Source organism: Nycticebus coucang, chromosome 19, assembly GCF_027406575.1.
Source record: "Nycticebus coucang isolate mNycCou1 chromosome 19, mNycCou1.pri, whole genome shotgun sequence".
Classification (NCBI taxonomy): Eukaryota; Metazoa; Chordata; class Mammalia; order Primates; family Lorisidae; genus Nycticebus; species Nycticebus coucang.
The window spans coordinates 288,642-302,741 of NC_069798.1; the positions used below are offsets into that span (position 1 = coordinate 288,642).

The 14,100-nt window shown below is 45.9% G+C and overlaps 1 protein-coding gene across 1 annotated transcript in view; it reads left to right on the forward strand.

The window, feature by feature from the left end:
- IMPA2 (inositol monophosphatase 2) overlaps nucleotides 1–14,100 on the forward strand; it is a 56,636-nt gene that overhangs the window by 26,591 nt on the left and 15,945 nt on the right. The window contains exons 4-5 of the mRNA XM_053571733.1: nucleotides 1,717–1,762; nucleotides 3,883–3,991. Of these exons, the coding sequence (XP_053427708.1) occupies nucleotides 1,717–1,762; nucleotides 3,883–3,991 (155 nt within the window). The remainder of the gene's footprint in view (nucleotides 1–1,716; nucleotides 1,763–3,882; nucleotides 3,992–14,100) is intronic.

Below are 14,100 nucleotides of genomic sequence, written 5' to 3' on the forward strand. Positions count from 1 at the left end.
AATGTGATCACATCTTGATATGTCTAAAATGAGGTTTTTCATTTGTGCGAGGCTCTCAGAGTGTGTACTTGTCTAAAAATTGTTTTCTTATGTTGATATGTTGGGTTACGTTTAAGAAGGACCACCTCAGAGAGTCCCTTGGAGAAGCAGGCAGGGTTAGACTCTGAAGCCTGTGCAGATGAGCAGTGGCAGACCCCGAGGTAGAGAGTAGCATGGACAGGTGAGATCCAAGAGCCACCTTTGTGTGTGCATGGGAGTTAACCTGTGATTACAGAAAGCAGGAGGTTTGGTGAGGCCAGCGGGGCCTAAGTATAGGGAACAGAGCTAAGTGCTGGGAAGGCACCAGGGCAGGGAGGAGACAGGGACACGACAACAAGCCCTCCCTGATGTCCGGGCAGGTGCTGGGCCTGCAGGTGCCTGTCCAGGGCCATGCACAGGTGGCTGAGGGCTCAGGACATGGAATGTCTGTGGAACGGGGGATGGTCCTCTGACTCGAGTGTGCCAAGAGCCCTGCAGAGATTCCCATTCTGTGGGACAGGTGGCCCAAGGCTCACGGTTCTCACAGGTTAATGGCCACAGGCCACCACTGCCAGCCCACAGGCTGTGCTGAGGGGACATTTGGGCAGAGCCAGGCAGTGGGGTTCCTCCTTCTTATCCTTTGTTTTTTCTCTAATGCTATGTTTATATGTAAAGCAATTCTGAGTACAGTGTTGTTAGTATAGCCTTTTTTATAGGTGAGGGACACCTTGAGAAAGGACTCATCCTGATGAGTCAGGAGACTCAAAGGGACAGCAGAATCCTCCGAAAAGGTCAGGCCCCTGTGGCAGTCTGACCCTTCTGAGGTGACCCTTCTGAGGCAATCAGTAGTGCTACCTGATGTCACCAGGTTGTCATTTCAACTGAAGCAGGACCCCTCCCTTGGGTCCCCCTAGGTGAGTGTCCCAAGGGCAGCACCCATCACCCTGTCCTGCTTGTCACTGCGCCCTGCTCATCTTAGGGTCCTCCCATGGTAGCAGAGACAGTTTCCAATATCCCCCTCTCTGCGGCCCTTGTCGGGCGAGGGGCCTGGCAGGCTGCTTGGAGAGAGTGACAGCTTCAAAACAGACTCTGTGAGTAAGGACAGTGCTGGAGCCCAGGTGAAGGGAAGGAAGGAGAAAGGGCTCCTGGGTGTTGCCAGCTGCCCTCAGGGCCACCTGGGTTGGGTCCTATGTGCTGATTCCTAGTTTTTCCTATAAGCCTGTAGTGCCAAGCCTGGCCACATCCCTGCCTGTCTGTGACCTCTGATGACCTTTACATAAAGGAAGGTCATCATAAAACTGAGCAGGACACACACATGGTGCTGGTGTTGCCACAAGTGGCCTATAGCAGAGAGCTGTCCCCATAGGGGGCTGTGGCAACTCCCAGGCCCCACCTGGGACAGGGCCTGACCTTTTTGGAGGATTCTGTTGTCCCTTTGAATCTCTTGAGAACCAGGATGATTACACAAGTCCAGATTGGGTGTCACAGGGTCAGTGTTGGATTACATCAGTCTCACATGACTTTCAAGGTTAACTGTCTTACTACATGGTCAGCTAGGTCTGTGTTGGAAGCAGGCAGTAAAGCTCTGGGAAGTAGTTTTAAAAATGAGCCCACCAGGGTGTAGGAAGACACTTGTGTTCCCGTGGGGCTCATGAGGCCACCTCCTGCTCAATGCACAGAGTTCTTTCTCCTTTGCAGGTTCCCCACCGTGGCAGTCAGCATCGGCTTTGCTGTTCACCAAGAGGTAGGCGGTGCAGCCCAGTACCCCCGGGCCCTCGTCCTTTCTTCCCATTCAGCCCCTGCCTCTTTAGCTTTCTGTCCTACTGTGACTGAGAGATCAAAGTCTGGTTCCCAAATCTAGAAGTAAGGAAGCACAAACTGGTTTTGGGGTGTGTAGGTGTGCAATTCCACTGCCAGCCCTCACCCCTGCTGGTGGCTGGCCCTGGCCTCTGCTCAGCCTTCTCATGACACTGCTGTGGAAGCTGAAGTTCCAAGTTAGTCTCAGTCCAGGTCAGTCTCCAACTGACCCCTAGAGCGTGTGATCTAGTCATAAACAAAGAGGAACTCCTATTTTTGGAGAACATTTTTAATTCCAAATGAGTTCTCTGTCTTCCTCTGGCTGTCAGTATGAGAATGAGGCTCTTTTAAGATTCTCACAGACCTCCTGAACTCCTGGTCAGGGCCTGCATGGAAGACGTGGGGCAGAGTTTGGATTCCATTCACCACGTCGAGCAGTAACACTTGGAAGAGCCTCCACTTCTCTGTAGTTAGAACAGCTTCAGCTAAGTGGGGCCACAAGCAGGTACCCCCCTAAATTCCCTCCTTCAAGTAGTGTTTGTTCCTTTCAATCCTGTCTCAGTGTAGACCCCCCCCCGGCGTGGGGGCTGAGAGAAGTTTACACCCGTCTCAGAGCACCCAAGTTGAAGACAAGTAAGAATTTTAATACTGAGATTCGGGTAAGGACTAATGGCTAGCTTGTTTTTCTGCTACATGCGTGAAACCCTGTGGGTGTGAGAGGCTGAGCTCTACCTTACGGCTCCATTGCTGTTTGTGACTAAGGTCTCATCGCTGACAGGGGAGGGCTGGCTAGTCCTGGCCCATCTGAGGTATGCTGTATCAGTTCCATGTTCCCAGCAACTCAGCAGGGAAGTGCTGTGTGGGGCCAGGGCAGCCCCTGAAGTCTGGGGCCTCTCAGAGGCTAGAAAACTGTGGGCTCTCAGTAAGAGTTTCCTGGATGATGCCCCTCTCTCAGAAATCAACCCCTTTTCTATAGGCTGGGGCATCTATCAGGGCAGCTCAGCCCAGGGCTGGCCAAGGCTTTGCCACGGCATCTGGCCTGAGTATTTCATTTTCCAGAGAACTGGATACTGGGCTAATCCCCAAACCAAGCACGCCTGCTCATCCAGAGCAGGGGAAAGCAGAGAGGAAAGGTAATGAAGACATGAGGGCATGCACTTGCATCATTTTCGCACTGACCCCTCCATTCTGCCATTTCTGCTTGGGAAAATGTCACCTGACACTGTCACCTGGTTACAGCAGCGAGTAACTCAGTGCTCTGCCACTCAGGATGAGTCCCACACCCTTACTGGGTCATTTCTCTTTTCCCAGGGCTGTCCTTGGGTTTCTGTGATTTTGTTGACTTTACCAATGGGTTCCTCACTCTTCATACATCAGCAATTTTGGAGATATCTTTCCAGGTTTGGTTAGAGTCACAGATAACCTTGTTTTTCCAGTAAAAAAGAGCTTTCTAAAGAATTAAGCTTTTTAGCTGGGCTCGGTGGTTCACACCTATACTCCTAGCACCCTAGGAGGCTGAGGCAGGTAGATTGCCTGAGCTCAGGAGTTCGAGACCAGCCTGAGCAAGAGCTAAAAAAGAAAAACTAGCTCGGCATAGTAGTATATGTCTGTAGTCCCAGCTACTCCAGAGGGTGAGTCAAGAGGCAAATTCTTGCTGAAGCCCGAAAGTTTGAGGTTACCGTGAGCTATGATGCTACGGCATTCTACTAAGGGTGACAAAGTAAGACTCTGCCCACCCCCCACCCCCGAAAAATTAAGAAAGAATTAAGCTTTTTAAATAACTTTTTGTTACTAATGCCAATGATGTTAATCATTTAAAAGCTAAATAATTAGTCTTAATATCTTTTAAAATGTAGTTATTTAACAAAATAAAACTTTACTTCATGTCCAGGTCTAGTTTTAAATCTAGGCACTGATTTTTTTTTTCTGTTCCTTTTTGAAAGGTAATTTCTGTCCCATCATCATTGACTTAGTCTTAATACCTAGACCAGCCATCATCTTTAAATCACTGTTTTCTCCATGTCAAAGGAATGAATCGCATTGCTTCCTATCCCCTCTGCACCACAGCTTGAATTCGGAGTGATTTACCACTGCACGGAGGAGCGGCTATACTCGGGCCGGCGGGGCCGGGGCGCTTTCTGTAACAGCCAGCGGCTGCAGGTCTCCAGAGAGACAGGTGGGCCTTCCTGGGGCTTGGCTCACTTCGTTTCTGATGGAAAAGTGTGAGTGGAAAGTGGTAGAGTCACCACCATGAGGGGCGGTAGTGGGACCCTCCTGCCAATGCTTCCATCTCTTTTTAGACACATCATGTCCCTGACAAACTGGAAGTCGAGCCAGCTCCCTGTCTTGATGTGCTGGGTAATTTAAGGCCTGGAAGCCTTAAATAGTGTCGTTCTGCTCTGCACTCAACATCCTTGACCTTTAAGGTTGAAAGAAACTGTTTGCCAGTTAGGACTTGGTCTGGTGAGACCAAGTGAGCAATCCGAGGCAAAGGGCAGGCAGAAGGGTGCTGGAGCCCTTGGAGGACCTAGGCGCACCCTGGTGGCACTGACATCCCCTTGTGGTGTAGCTCAGGTGCAGTCTGAGGCTCTTTGTGCTAGGAGTGTCCAACCTTTTCTTTCCTGCTTCACATTAGAAGAACTGTCTTGGGCCACATAGTAAATACACAAACACTAACAAAAGCCGATGACCAAAACAAGGTCTGTGCATACTTTTCATGATATCTGATACCACAGATAAGGAAAACAAGTCCTCACAAAATCAGCATATGGCCCATGGGCCGCAGGTAGATTAACAGCATTTGCCTTCAGTGTATGGGAGAAGACTTCCTTGAAATGAACCGTATAAACAAGGGGTCTTCCCATGCACCTCAGCTTTTATTTATTTTTTATTTTTTATTTTTGTAGAGGCAGAGTCTCACTTTACTGCCCTCGATAGAGTGCCGTGGCATCACACGGCTCACAGCAACCTCCAGCTCTTGGGCTTAAGTGATTCTCTTGCCTCAGCCTCCCGAGCAGCTGGGATTATAGGTGCCTGCCACAATGCCCGGCTATTTCTTTTGTTGTTGTTGTTGTTGTTGCAGTTTGGCCGGGGCTGGGTTTGAACCTGCCACCCTCGGTATATGAGGCCAGCGCCCCACTCGCTGAGCCACAGGCGCCGCCCGCACCTCAGCTTTTAGAAAGGGGCTACTGGCCACACACAGTGACAGGCACCTGGAATCCCAGCGCTTGGGAGAACCACCGAGCCCAGGAGTCTGAAGCTGCAGTGAGTCAGGATGTCACTGCACTCCAGCCTTGGTGGCAGAGTGAGACCCTGTCTGTAAAAGATGGATGGATGGATGATAGGTAGAAAAGGAAAGGAAGATGTTACTGTTGAACTCACGCCGCCAGTGACTGCACACGGCTGCCTGTCACTAACAACAGGCCTGTTTAGGGGTTCCCCTGCTCTTTTGGGCCTTTCTCCCCAGTTGATTAAACTAAGCTATTGCATTGTGAGATAGGGTCTATAGGGGACAGAGAAATACCAGGTAGGAATACAGGGAAGAGCGCCAGGCTAGAAGCAACTGGATGAGAAGACTTTAAAAGCTCCATAGTGTCCGCATGTCCGGGTTTGAGAGGGTGGAGAGCATAGTCCCACCGATTTCTGTAATACTCTGCCTGTTTCTGAAGCTGTATATCCCAAGCCCCTCTTTCCTCTGGTTCTGTCCATTTGCTGACAGTCAAGTCCACCCCCACCTGTTTCCAGTCTTCCTTTTCAAAATGCCTTTCCGAGCACGCTTCCTGCATCAAGTCTGTTTATTCAGCCCTTTCTTCTTCCCTGGCTGCCTCCGTTGTCCTGCTGGCCTCAAAGCAGGGAGAAGAGCCAGGGAGGCTGGGCAGACCTGCTATCAGAAGAGGGCACACCGGTGAGGGACAGGATTGGTGATGCTGGACAGGACAGGAAGCCACAGGAGCCCTGCGAGCTGGGCCAGGCAGGCAGAGTGCACAGGGCTCCAGGAGCACCGCCAGGCCCCACCTCTGCACTAGGAGGTGGCACAGCCTCCAGCCCCCCTTCTCCCTCTCCAGAGAGTTTAGTTGTCTGAGTAAAAAGCAGTGTTAATTACAGCTCTGCTGCTGAGAGGCGCCCACTCAGGTCTAATTGTGCAACGCTGCAGGGAGGAAGCATGTTGCTGAGCCCTGCGAACTTTGCTCCATATTTCCTGGGTTCTAACACTGAGCTCTATTCACACCGCGCTTCCTGCTGGCTGCCACACTCTCAGTCTTGCACCAGTGGGGGCCTACTCCCTCACGTGGCCCACCTGAACCCTCAGGAGGTACCCAGGAACTTCACGGAACAAAGGAAGCAACAGGCTCCAGCCCGGTGGCATGCATCACTCAGACCTGACAGTCACATCCCCTCTGCACCAGTGTGTTGCCACAGCTGCTACTTCTCTCCAAAGTGCCCATGTTCTAAAGCTCATTTGCAGCTTTTTAAAAATTCTGGCAGACAAGATGCAGTGAGTTGCTTTCAACCCTGCTCATGTCTTTTATGTGGGTGACTGGAATTCCTTAGGAGTTGACAGATTGGACTCTAGCATCAGGGTTGTCACTAGGCAGGCCAGATTTCAGATCCTGATTCTGCCACCCTCCAGGGCAACTGGAACTTGAGCAAGTTGGTTAACCTTTCTAAATCTCAGTCCTCGTGTTTAAAATGAAGGATGCATAGTACCCTGAACCCCATAAATGCATCAATGTACAAAGTTATGATTTAATAAAAAAACAATTAAAAAAAATAAAATGAGGATGTTGATGATAAGAGTTGCTGTGGATGAAACAGTTACATGCACAAAGCCCCCAGCACCTGATATCTACCATCCAAAAGTGAGAGCTGTTGTCAAGGAGAAATGGGAGTCCTTTGCACGAGACCAGTCAAGTCATGACTTGTTAAAATCAGGATATGTTTCTAGAGGATACCTCTGTTAAAACCACCACTACTACTAATCCTGTCTCTACTTCTCCCCGCCTCCTTTATTTATCATTCCTTTCTAGAATATCATCAGCTCACAAACTGGAAAACAAACTACACTTGCTGGAGTAAAGGATTAGATGAAGTCCACAATTTCATTAGTAGCTAATGCTTCAAATTCTACCATGCAAAATTTCAGACATACACAAATTAGGCAGAAAAGTACAGTGAAACCTATGGCTGTGACACAGCAACAACACTGTCAGGAACTTCACCCAGACCTCACCCCCAACTCCCTGCAAATCCCAGACATCTCTTTATTTCTTTTTATTTTTTTTTGAGACAGTCTCACTTTGTTTCCCTCTAGAGTGCTGTAGTGTCATAGCTCACAGCAACCTCAGACTCTAGGCTCAAGAGAGTCTCTTGCCTCAGCCTCCTGAGTAGCTGGGATTACAGGTGCCTGCCACAATGCCCGGCTATTTTTTAGAGTCAGGCTCACTCTAGCTCAGGCTGGTCTGATCGGCCTGCCTCAGCCTCCCAGAGTGCTGGGATTACAGGCATGAGCAACTGTGCCCAGCCTCTGACTGTTCTTTTTAAAAAATCATAAAACACATGTTGTTCCCTACCAAAAATTAATCATTCCTGAAATCATTACTTCTCTAGTCAGTGTTCACATTTTCAATGGCCTCTTTATGGAAAATGGTCTTCTAAGGCCATAGTCTGGGTTTTGGGGGACTTAACTGCTCCCAGAGGGTTGGTCTTTGTTACTAGGCCTGTTCAGTGCACTCAGCTAGGAAATCAGTTGCTTTTTATTTTTATTTATTTATTTTTTTGAGACAGAGTCTCACATTATCACCCTTGGTTGAGTGCCATAGCATCACAGCTCACAGCAACCTCAGAGTCTTGGGCTCAAGCAATTCTCTTGCCTCAGCCTCTCGAGTAGCTGGCTGGGACTACAGGTGCCCTCCACAATGCCAGGCTATTTTTAGAGACAAGGTCTTGTTCTGGCTCAGGCTGGTGTCGAACTTGTTCGCTCAGGCAATCCACCTGCCTCAGGCTCTTAGAGTGCTAGGATTACATGCATGAATCACCTCGCCTGGCCATGAGTTGCTTTTTAGATATAAAATTCATCATGAGTTATGCTGATGTTTTTTATTCAAATTCATGACTACAAGCTTTTCTCCTTAACTCTGTGTGTCTCCTTCCCCCATGCTAAGAACCCTAGTTCACAGAGACTCCAGGGACGATCAAAGTCATAGTAGCATGCAGTTACTTGTTTGCTTTAAACCCACAATGCACATTTACCAGTTTCAGACTAACACTATGAGCCCTGCTATCAACAGATGATTACTGAAAATAGTTCAAAGAGCATTTAACTTTGTTTTGTCTTTTTGTGCTTAGTGCCTCTCCTAATGCAACATACAGTCAGGTCACTGTGAGGGTCACCAAAATTAGTCCTCTGGGTTCCTTGTTATGCCACCAACTGAGGATGATCATTTAGATATGTTTGCTTTACTTTAGTTTTAACTTGGAGGGATTACTTTTTGAAAATTTGATTTTTTGACAATTATGTAAAAATAAGCACAGTATTCCAAAGTCAAATCCGTAAGGTATATCCAGAGAGCTTTAGCTTCTTTTTCCTCCCAACCATTCTCTCTCCTTCCCCCATAGATAATCCCAAGAAATTTAATTCCTGGGCTGGGCACGGTGGCTCATACCTGTAATCCTAGCACTCAGGGATGCCTTGGAGAGTGGATTGCTTAAGCTTAGGAGTTCAAGACCTGCCTGATCAAGAGCGAGACCCCTGTCTCTACTAAAAATAGAAAAAAAAAAGAAATTTAATTTTTAGAGATGAGGTCTTGCTCTGGCTCAGGCTGGTCTCATACTTGTGAGCTTAGGCAGTCCGCCTGCCTGGGCCTCCTAGAGTGCTAGAATCAAGTAGTGGTTTCTTAAAGTTTGGTTGCAATTTGAAATTTAACTCCACAGCATTGGGGTTTTTGTTTCTTAGTCACATCGAGATGTCTTGGGCTGTCCTATATTTTGAATAGATCTTTTGCCCGTGGATAGTTTTGTAACTTCATACATTGGTCATTGGGAAATGGGTTCACTGACATGCTTCATTATAAAATACTAAAAACTATCATGCTCGTTAATATCATCACTCTTCTTGGGAGAAGTCTTTACATCTTGGGACAATATCAGGCTTACAGTGATAGATACAAGTTTTCCCAAATTCTAATTTCCACTTGAAAGCTTGAATTTTATCATTGGCAACATTGGCAAAATTAAAGGTTGGACTCACTGCTTTTTCAAGAAAATGCCCTCCAATTCCAAGTCTGAATAACCATAGTTTATCTAAATTTTCTTTGTGTATGTCCCTTCTTATCACAATATTCAAAAGACATCTACTTAGGTTCAAGATTTAATGCAATTGATTTTTTTTTTTTTTTTTTTTTTGAGACAGTCTCCAGCTATTGCCTTGGGTAGAGTTCCATGGCATCATAGCTCACAGCAACCTCCAACTTCTGGGCTTAAGTGATCCTCTTGCCTCAGTTTTTCTATTTTTAGTAGCAATAGGTTCTCGCTTTTGCTTAGGCTGGTCTCGAATTCATGAGCTCAAGCAGTCCACCCACCTCAGCCTCCCAGAGTTCTAGGATTACAGCCATGAGCCACTGCACCCAGCCTGTAATTGATAATTTTTGCAGCTTTGTTATTCTTAAGTAAATCTAACATTTCCCCCACTCTGTTTATTGCAGTGTTGATGGCAGTGCAGTGAGCACTGCTGCAGGTGGTGGTGGTGGCCGCCACATCTCAGCAAGGCCATCTGCAGCCCACTGTCACTGATTGCAGTTATATCATCAGTGCACATATTAGCCCGGTGAGAAAGGCAGAGAATGCTTTAGTTCATTATGAAATTGTTTTAACCCTATAAATTCTTGAAAGAGTCTCAGGGACAACATTTTGAGAAATTTTGCTCTAGCTGATTTCTTGGGAAAGGCTCCTGAGTTCTTATAAGTTCATTACAGATTATCAGTGACCTTTATATTTGAAAGTCATTTTTCTGGTAATAAAACCCATGGGTCACATTTTCTTGTCTTAAGTGTCTTTTGGGGGAGAGGGGGCAGAGTCTCATTCTATGGCCCTGGGTAGTGAGGGTGTCCTGGCATCATAGCTGACAGCAAACTCAGACTCCTGGGCTCAACTGTTGTTTTCTTCTGAGTCACTTTTCCTTGGCACACAGGAAGTTCTTTCAGAATGTAATTTCAAGTCTTTTTTTGGAGAGTTATCTTGAATTACAGTTTTTAGTATTTCTTCCCTTCCAAATTCTGATCCTTTGTTTTTTTATTTTCTGAGACTTTTAAGTATGATGGGTGTCTGCTGCTTACCCTCACCGTCCCTCCCTTTTTCTTGTATCCTTTTTACCTTCACCGCCAATTTCTTTATTTCCTTTTCACCCTCAATTTCTTGTAAAGCACAATCTCTTGTTTATTGTCTATCTTTTCTGAAGTATTTTCTTTTCTAATATTTTTCCAAGCTCTGTGACCTTTAATTTTAAGTTATGCTGGTCTTCCATATCTTCACAAAGCAGAAACAGCTTTCTGTAAAAGAAATGAAGATATAAAACATCTTGGTTACTTCCTGTTTCTTGAAATTCGCCTTGCTGAGCTGGCGGGGGTGGGGGGGGGGTTGGGGCTGGAGCAGTTTTTGTAGTTTCGTGACTCTAGAGCTCCCTCTTCTGTTGTTTCTGTGAAGTCTTCAAACAATTGGTCTTGTCTTTAGATTTTCCTTTGAGTTTTAGGCTCTGTCCTTCCTGTCCCAGTGAGTGCAGGACCGCGCCTTGTGACAGGCCCCGCATGTCCAGGAGAGGCTTGAGGGTCTCGCAGACGGTCCGGGCTCCCGGTTCCCTCCCGCAGCACCAATCCTTGCGGATCTGGGTTTTACATTACATAGGCTCCAGTTCTGTCTTTCCTGGGATTCTAAACAGTATTTTGTCCTCCAGATTACTTGGGTAGTTTTAAAAATAATTAATTGAGGTCAAAGTCATATAACCAAAAAATCACCATTTCAAAGCGAGCGATTCAGTGACATTAGTCCATTCACAGAGCAGTGTGGGCTCAGCGGCTGAGGCGTCTCCCAGCCCCAGGCTGTGCTGTGCTGTCTCACACTTACATTTTTAAGTTAAACAAACTTAGATTTTATTTTCATTTCATGTGCATCACTCTTAGTGGTCTATAAGAAGTCTGACAGAACTAGGACGTGTCCTAACAACACGCTGTGGTGTGAGCACTGTCCAGGAGCCCAGCATCCCACAAGCTGACCAGCTATGGGTACCACACTTGGAGAGCCCTGGCTCCGGAGCAGCCTCGGCCTGCACAAGTGCCTCTCCTCCACACCTGCAAGTTGTACCTTCTCTCTTGAGACAGAAGTATTCTTTGATACTCAGGGTATTTTAACTAGTATTATTCAACAACAACAAAAAAAGGGTTTTCAAACTGTCAGAAGTCACAAACTTTTTTTCACCCTAAAATAAATTTACTGAAAGAATATGTAGAGATGCCCTACTTCAAAATCAACTTGACTTTTTTAATTGTAGTAAAATGTATATAAGATTTGCCCTTCTAATTGTCTTTACGCATACTATTCAACAGCCGTAACAGCATTGTCAGTATAAAACCACTGTACACTTCCAACTTTTTATTACTGCAGCCATATACTCCGTTCCCATTATACATTAACTCTCTATTCCTCCATGAAATCAGAGAATGTTTTAAATTAAGAAGAGGTAAGTATTTGATTTACTACAGTAAATATAGGGCAAAGGGTAATAAATTTAAAAATTGTAATTGTGGAAAATTACTCAGAAATTATCACAAGACGGGGAACATCATAGTAAATTACCTTTCTCCCCCTTATTTGAAGCAGTATAAAATAGTAAGGAGGATTTGTCCATAAATGAGAACATTCAGGCTCCCCTTTTACGCTTGTCTTGATTTTTTAAGATATTAGATTAATATATGAGTACAATGATTAGGTTACATTGTTTGCATTTGTTAGGTAAAATGCAAGTTGTAGTTGAACCCTTCACCCAGTAGTTGTGCCCTGTACCCTACACTGTGCCTGATAGTTGACAGCTTACCAAACCTTCCTTTTTCCCCTCCCTTTCCTCCCTCCTTCCTTCTTGAATTTAATTGGGTTTTTCTCTCGTGTGAGTGCGTGGTTGTTCATCTACTGGTTTCACATTAGTATTGAGTGCGTTTATTGGATACTTGCTTTTCCATGCTTGTGATACTTAGGAGGATGTTCTCCAAATCCTTCCAGGTAAATGCAAAAGATGTAAAGCTCTATCTTTATGGCTGAATAATACTATTCCATGGTACACATATGCCATAGTTTATTAATCCATTCATGGGTTGATGGGCACTTGGGTTGTTTCCACATCTTTGGGGTTGTGAATTGACCTGCTGTAAACATCTATCCTGTGGTAAAGTGGTATTTTTTTCTTCTGGGTAGACACCTACTAATGTGATTGTAGGATCAAATGGGAGGTCTACTTTTAGCTCTTTGAGTATTCTTCATATTTTCTTCCAAAGAGGCTGTATTACTTTGCAGTCCCACCAACAGTGTAAAAATGTTCCCTTCTCTCTACATCTATGCCAGCATCTGCAGCTTTGGACTTTGTATTGTTGGCTCTTCTTATGGGGATTAGGTGATATATCAAGGTAGTTTTGATTTGCATTTCTCTAATGATTAAGGACAATGAGCATTTTTCAGGTGTTTGTAGGCCATTTGTCTTCTTGGGAGATTTTGTTCATGTCTGTTGCCCAGTGATTAATGAGATTGTTCTTGTTGATTTTTTGAGTTCTTTGTAGATTGTGGTTATTAGCTCTTTGTCAGATTCGTAGCATGCAAATAAATCTCTTCTCCCATTCGGAAGATTGTCCATTTGCTTTATTATTAATTTATTCATATACATATTTTTTGGAGCTAGAGTCTCACACTGCCACCCTGCATAAAGTGCATCATAGCTCACAGCAACCTTAACCTCCTGGGCTCAAGGGATCCTCTTGCTTCAAGCTCCCTAGAAGCTGGGATTACAGACGCCCACTATGATGCCCAGCTGGTTTTTCTATTTTTAGTAGAGATGGGGTCTTACTCTCAAGCTGGTCTTAAACTCCTAAACTCAGGCAATCCATCTGTCTCTGCCTCCCTGAGTGCTAGGATCACAGGCATGGACTGCTGTGCCTGGCCTGCCCATTTGTTTTAATTATTGTATCCTTAGCTGTTCCGAAGGTTTTTAGCTTGATCAGGTCCCATTTATTTGTTTTGGGTGTTGCTACAATTCCTAGTGCAGTCTTCTTCCTAAAATCTTTCCCCAGGCTGATTTTGTCAAGAGTTTTTTCCACTTCTAGAGTTGTTATCACTTCGTGTCTTAGATTTAAATCTTTTATCCATCATGAGTAGTGAGAGGTGCGGGTCCAGTTTCAGTCTTTTATGTGTGGCTAATCTGTCCTTGATTTCATTTGGGGAAAAAAGTACATTGGCAAGAATAAGAATGAATGAATTCCTGGCAACCAGAAGAGGAAGGTGCTAGACGCAGAGCCATCTTTTCATAAATTGGAAAACTACACCAAGAAACCCTTTTCTTTCACAGAATCACCAGTCTGGCCTGAGTCTGGTACCACCACATAGGGGCTACCCAGCCTGAGCAGGTCACCTCCCGTCCCCCTGACTCAGGGATTGGACGGTGCTCAGCACAGGGCTGTCTGGAGGGAGGATGTCGTGGTAACTGTGAGAGGTGGCACTTCCTCCACGTGACTTAATTTCCTCTTGTGAAGTAGCCCCAGGGTGCTCTTCCTGTGTCAGCCCTGAGGTGTGGAGGGGCTGCCTGTCCTGGCTGGCACTCGTGACTTTCCTCCACATATGATGCGGTTGGCCCTGCCATCAGGTGCAGACAATGGGCGAGGCCTTGGAGAGTGGTCACACTTCAGTTCCTGGAGTAGGTGCTTATCTCCCTGTGGAAAGTGACTGTTCAGCTTCCTGGTTCTTGAGGGGAAATCTTCAGTGTCTTCCTTAATATCTTCCTGCAGGGATTAAGAGTGGTACCAGTAAATGCCCTGTATATAAGGATTTCATTCTCTTGAACTTGTATCTCAGAGAAAATCTCTTTCTGGTTTTTTTTTTTTTTTTTTTTTGCATTTTTTGGCCGGGGCTGGGTTTGAACCGGCCACCTCTGGCACATGGGGCTGGCACCTTACTCCTTTGAGCCACAGGCGCTGCCCTGTTTGTTGTTGTTGTTGTTGTTGTTTTGAGACAGAGTCTCACTGTGTCACCCTTGGTAAA